At 33.5% G+C, this 5778-nt stretch overlaps 1 protein-coding gene across 1 annotated transcript; it reads left to right on the top strand.

Annotated features, from left to right (window-relative positions):
* The first annotated feature begins 309 nt into the window (after window positions 1–309).
* Window positions 310–1917, top strand: LOC107550188 (uncharacterized). The gene is made up of 5 exons (XM_016231426.1): window positions 310–555; window positions 701–1018; window positions 1106–1405; window positions 1726–1827; window positions 1913–1917. The coding sequence occupies exons 1-5, from the start codon at window positions 498–500 to the stop codon at window positions 1915–1917; spliced, it is 783 nt and encodes a 260-aa protein (XP_016086912.1). The 5' UTR covers window positions 310–497.
* Window positions 1918–5778: the final 3861 nt, after the last annotated feature.

The following is a 5778-nucleotide window of genomic DNA, read 5'->3' as shown; positions in this document are numbered from 1 at the left end:
GTAAACAGGTCTTTCGATCCATGCACAGTCCCAGGTGTACACTCTTAAAAATAAAGGTGCTTCAAAAGGTTCTTCACAGCGATGCCATAGAAGAACCATTTTTGGTTCCACAAAGAACCATTCAGTCAAAGGTTCTTTAAATAACCATCTCTTTCTTACCTTTTTGTAATCTGAAGAACCTTATTTCGCCACAAAGAACCTTTTGTGAAACAGAAAGGTTCTTCAGATGTTGAAGGTTCTTTGTGGAACCATTTAGACAAAAAGGTTCTTCTATGGCATCGTGAAGCACCTTTATTTTTAAGAGTGTAGGCCTAGCTTTTGCACAAGTGATTTATATAGGCAATGAGGGTCCACCCACTGGAGACTTGTAGTTTTCTTCTTTCTTGTTTTGCTTCTCATTGCAGGCTGTTTTTAGTCAAACTGGGAGGCGTTTCATTGTATGCTTGCCTTATTGAGGTACATCAGATATATTCTGCTAGACACTTGAAGATATAGACATGGGTCCTTGGATGCATTGTTGGACTTTGCTATGTTCTTGCTTTTTTGCTTCACACAGTAAGTCTTTTGCCTGCGTTTTCAGTTAAGAACATTATAAAAACAATATTGTTATTAGTTTCAAAAAGTTTAACTAATATTCTGACCATAATATAGAACATTCGGAACCATTTAAATGTGTTTTTATTATTATTTTGTTTTGCAGCTACTCACTCGTTCGTCTTGACCCAATCACCGGGACTCACACACGTCTCAGTCGGTGGTTCTGTAGAATTGAGATGTATATTTGAGCAGACCGTTAGGTACTGCTTTAATGCTGCTGCGTGGGAAAAGTTGAATCTACGGACTGGAAAACTCACGGCAGTGAATACTAACCATGAGAATAAAGTTCGACAACATAATGATAAAACTTGCGTTTTGATTCTTAACAACTTAACCAAGAAAGATTCAGGCATGTACTATTGCATTGGCCATTATAACCAAATGGCTATGATCGGCAATGGGACCAGGGTGATCGTAACAGGTAAATCTGCAGTGAAATCTCATCACACTTTTTTTAGGGTCACAGTTACTAAAACAAAACGTTTTGACTTTCTGTTCTTTGCTATAGATCACTCTGAACCAGAACTCTCCATCTTATTCTCACCACATGAACCGGACTCACCATCGGTATCGCTGCAGTGTCTCGTGACTGGACTTGACCCGTCTCAGGTGCGCGTCTTCTGGATGATTGGAGAGAATGTGCTTTCTGGATGGACTGAGTCCGCCTGGACAGACGACACTGATTCAGCCACAGAATTCACACGGGCTCATCTCTCTGTTTCTGCAGAGGACTGGAATGAAGCTGATGAAATTCACTGCTTTGCTGAATATGATGGCAAAAACATCTCCGAAACACTGATGGGATACAGTGCGTAAATGATAACAATTTCAGAGAAACATCAGGAAAAAGGACAGGTCTACCCCTGTTATATTAACCTTAACCTTAAAACTTGAAAAAATGAAGTGTTTTTTTTCTGCTACTACTTTACAAATTCATTTTGAATTTGAATTAAAAGCGACAGAAGAAATACTCTAAAAACTCATGAAGACTCAAGTTTGTGACATGTTAAATGAATGGAAATTTTTTGATGAAAACACTGCCCAATGGTTATTAATGAATTTATATATATATATATATATATATATATATGTCTAGTTATAATTCCTCTGCTCACTGCTGTATTTCAGAACCCGAACCTGAAATCTTCTTGTGGCTTGTGTACGCCGGCTGTGTGGCAGCGCTCCTTACCATACTTCTAACCGGTATTATGTCTGTGGGATTATATCGAGGTAAGAATTTATCGCTTCTGGTTTTGTAGGCCTAGCCTACATTGTTGCAAATACTAAAAAGTAACAAATTATATTTTCTAAATAGTTTGAACTCTGAACAGTTCACAACTGCCTCTAAAATGAGTTTTGTCTTGCTGGATGTGTCTTTGTCAGGTTCGTTTGATTGCATGAGTTAAGTTTCCTGACAATAAATAAAGCATATAATCTTTTATGTTCACAATGTTGATTAGCGTGACAGTAAAGAGGACAAAATGTTGGAATACATATATGACAAGTTTTTATTTAGTTAGTTAGTTAGCATTGAAATAAGTATTTACCAAGTCTTCAAATATGTATCATACAATATGAACACGGTTTGATGTAGTAATACTTCATTTATTGACAAAAACGTTTTAAGTACATGGTTAATGAAGCAATTTATGTTTAAGCAAAATAATTTTTGCCTGTATTTTTCATGAAACTTATTTGAGAATGCAATGTGGGGTATGTTACTTTTGTTGGTGATATTGGTAAACGTTTTAGCATTAGTTAAGTACCTTAAAAAAAAGTAAATAATTAAATAGTGGTTATAAAAATTAAAAATGTGACTTGCGCTATTTTCTTCTAAATCTTTTGAAGTCATATGATATTTTTGTATGAGGAACAAACTTAGACTGAAAATATTTGGCATTGTTCTCCTCTATATTTTAACTGAACGCAGGCACTCCCGTTCAAATGTGTAGAATAGAAAATTAAAGATTTTTAGTAATGATGGCTTAAATTTTGGTCTGTTCCTCATAGTCAAGTCAAGTCACCTTTATTTATATAGCGCTTTTAACAATACAGATTGTGTCATAGTTTTAATCTTCAAATGATTTGGACTATAGCATTTTGTATCACTTACTTTACTTTACTTAGGAGATTGACAGAGGTAGTCATGAATGTCATGGAATTAAAAAAAAATGTGTGGAGATTCTTTAAAAGTGTTCTTTTTTATTACATGGCTCTCTGACTGGTCAATTGTGGCACTGAGCACTCAATATTTTTCATTATTAATTATATTTATTTATTAGCAAATAATAGAAATAATAGAGCAAACTGTTCCTTCAAGCAAACACACAACAGATTAAATAATATTAAGAGCGTGAGAAAGTTGAATCTTTTTGTTGGGGAAAAAATGCTTTGACAAACTTTTAATTAAAAACAACCTGTTGGTAATTTTATATACCGGTTTGCATTTTATGATGTTAATATTTTGTCCAGTGTTTCTCTGGGGATCCCATCAGTCAGAGACAGGATGTTGGTCCATCAAAACAATAAAGGTAATGCAAAAGCAGAGTTAAAGGAATTATATGAAACAGCAAAGTACACTTCCAAAGTAATTAAACTTACAACAAGGTAACACTTGTAAGAATCATTCTCACATGGACTTAGGATTTTCTTTCCTCCTTTTTTCAGTGTGGAGAAGGAAATGTTGCAGTATGCTAAAAAATTACTCAAATTTAATTTTTAGAAATTAAATATATTGTTTACTCATATACCTTAAAACAATAAGATTGCCTGTTCTTGTTTTTATAATATCCGTGGTCAAGAATATTTATTAGTTAGGAACTATTTCTTGTATATTTTTAAGTTAGCTTTTTTTATGATCTTATTTTTTTTCTAATGAAAATGTGTCCTCCTGAAAATGGGGTTAATATTGTCTCTCTGTAGGAGACAGATATACATATAATTTTCTGTTGACCAAAGTGTTTCTACACTAAACTACAGTACATGAAGCAGCACGACCATATTCAACACGGATCATAACAGTAAATGTTTCTTGAGCCGCAAATCAGCAAATTAGAATTGTTACTGAAATTTCTGTCTTGCATCCCTGATGTGTGCAGCACAGAACAGATCAGCTTTTCTTTGCAAAAGTGGCCCAGTTGCCCATCAAATGAAAATACATATTATAGTAATGTCACTTTTTATCATAGAATATGAACACAATCTCAAATATACGTTGCCTGCATTATTATCTATGTGTGCATTTTTTTTTTTTTTTATGATGGAGTGAAAAACCACAGTGCATGAAACAGGAAAATATATGGCCTCTTGATGTAGCCTTCATACTCCCATTTGACAGCTTGTGGTTAAACAGAAGTTGCATAACAGGATGTTAGATGAGACAAAGATCTCATGAAACAGAACTGCACACCTGCTTGCACTGTCCATTTTTGCAGCAACTCCACTGGCATTACTTAAACTGTTTGTATGATGCCTTTGTACTGTCATATAATGTCCTCCATCCCTACACTGTAAAAAATGACCGTGAATTTTACGGTAATACCGTTTTTGGAAGTGAAAAAGACCGTATAATTTACAGTGAATAACCGTAAATTGACATTCCCAGAATTCCCTGCGTTACATTTCAAATGTGATGTTTTTTTGTTGAAATAACGATGTGTCTTCTTAGTTTTTTCTTATCAGTTTTGTATATTAGGGTTGTGTGTTACTCCTAATGTTGTTAAATGAATGTTTATTGCATTATTTCAGTTTCATGTGTGTTACCATGATGGTGTTTAGTGTTTGTGTGAATGACACTGTGCATCTTCTATATATGTTATTATCTAAAAGCTGCTTGTGATGGGCTTTGGTTCATCATGTGACTTTCTCATCACCTCCTGCATTTGGTGGTTATCAGTGTAATACAAAAGTACAAAACAGATTTCAGTACTTGAATAAGTTGGTATATTAACATTATATCAGTTAATAAAATTATGGTATTTAACTGTACATTTAAGTTAAAACCTACAACGTTTCTACCGTATTTTTTTCGGTAAAATTCCGGTAACCACAGCTGCCGGTTTTTTACCTTAATTTTTTTTTACAGTGTACAGTATGTAAATTACCACATCACTGAGAGTGTTATGAAATACTCAGATGATAAATAAAATGAATCTGCACATCCAAATTAACAAAGCATTCAAAATAGAAACATTGTGTACATAATGAAAAATGGGTTAATGTTGACATTGACATATAATGTTGAATTAAAGCAAAATTGTGCATAGTTATTACAATGACTACCTATGTTTTCTCTTTTGTATTATGTAGGTTTACAGATATTAGTGAATGTGAAATCTGAATTAAGAATGCATTATCATTTTTGTATTTCTAATTGTAAATTATGGGTTAAATGTGTTAATATTCCCATTTATATTGGTAAAATGTCAAGCTTAAATGAATAGTTGACCCCAAAATTTACAATTTTGTCATCATTTTCATACACAACAATTTTATGTTCCACATTGACAATAAACAACACTGCATGGACAAAATACATTCCATGGGAGAAAGCAAGTCATTTTTCATTTTCATATTCGGATGACCTGTTTTAACATGAAGTTACATAATTCATATATTTTCTAGCTTGACATTGCACATAGATGCAGCTGTCTGAAGTGCAGGGTGGGGAAAGAGTACTGTCAGTTTGAAGGTGTGGGCGTTGAGCATTGGCCGTTTTTACACCATGTTGCTCTTTTCATCTCACACAAAACAAAGACTGCATTCAGATTGTAATCAGATTGTCAGAAAGCAGAGAGTTAACCAGCAAGAAGAACATCTTCTCAGCTTGCAGCGGAAAACAAACAATTAAATTAAAAGAAATGAACACAGTAAAAACAAATCTGTAAAAATAGGGTACAATGAACTGTATCAATGTTGAGGAATTGCGTTGTGTTTTTAGGGTGAACAGAACTGTCTGTAAAATTAATGGATAATGTCCTGAAAGAAAATTACCACACTGTAAGCCAAAAAAAAAAATGAATATAGAAAATGTACTGGTAATTTTCTGCCAGGACATTATCCAATAATTTAATGGACATTTCCGTTAACTCTAAAAGACAACACAATTCAGTGCAAAATTCTAAATACTGGTAAAACACCTGTAAAAAGTAAATACAGAAAATTCCTTCATATTAATAAATT

This window comes from Sinocyclocheilus grahami, unplaced genomic scaffold (assembly GCF_001515645.1).
Source record: "Sinocyclocheilus grahami isolate Dianchi unplaced genomic scaffold, SAMN03320097.WGS_v1.1 scaffold391.1, whole genome shotgun sequence".
NCBI lineage: Eukaryota > Metazoa > Chordata > Actinopteri > Cypriniformes > Cyprinidae > Sinocyclocheilus > Sinocyclocheilus grahami.
This window is presented reverse-complemented; position numbering and strand designations above follow the sequence as displayed.

Excerpts from the sequence above, each read along its gene's own strand:
- LOC107550188 (XM_016231426.1), top strand. The coding sequence starts at position 498 with ATGGGTCCTTGGATGCATTGTTGGACTTTGCTATGTTCTTGCTTTTTT. Across the intron at positions 1,019-1,105 it reads GACCAGGGTGATCGTAACAG|ATCACTCTGAACCAGAACTC; the intron begins GTAAATCTGCAG and ends TCTTTGCTATAG. Across the intron at positions 1,406-1,725 it reads CGAAACACTGATGGGATACA|AACCCGAACCTGAAATCTTC; the intron begins GTGCGTAAATGA and ends GCTGTATTTCAG.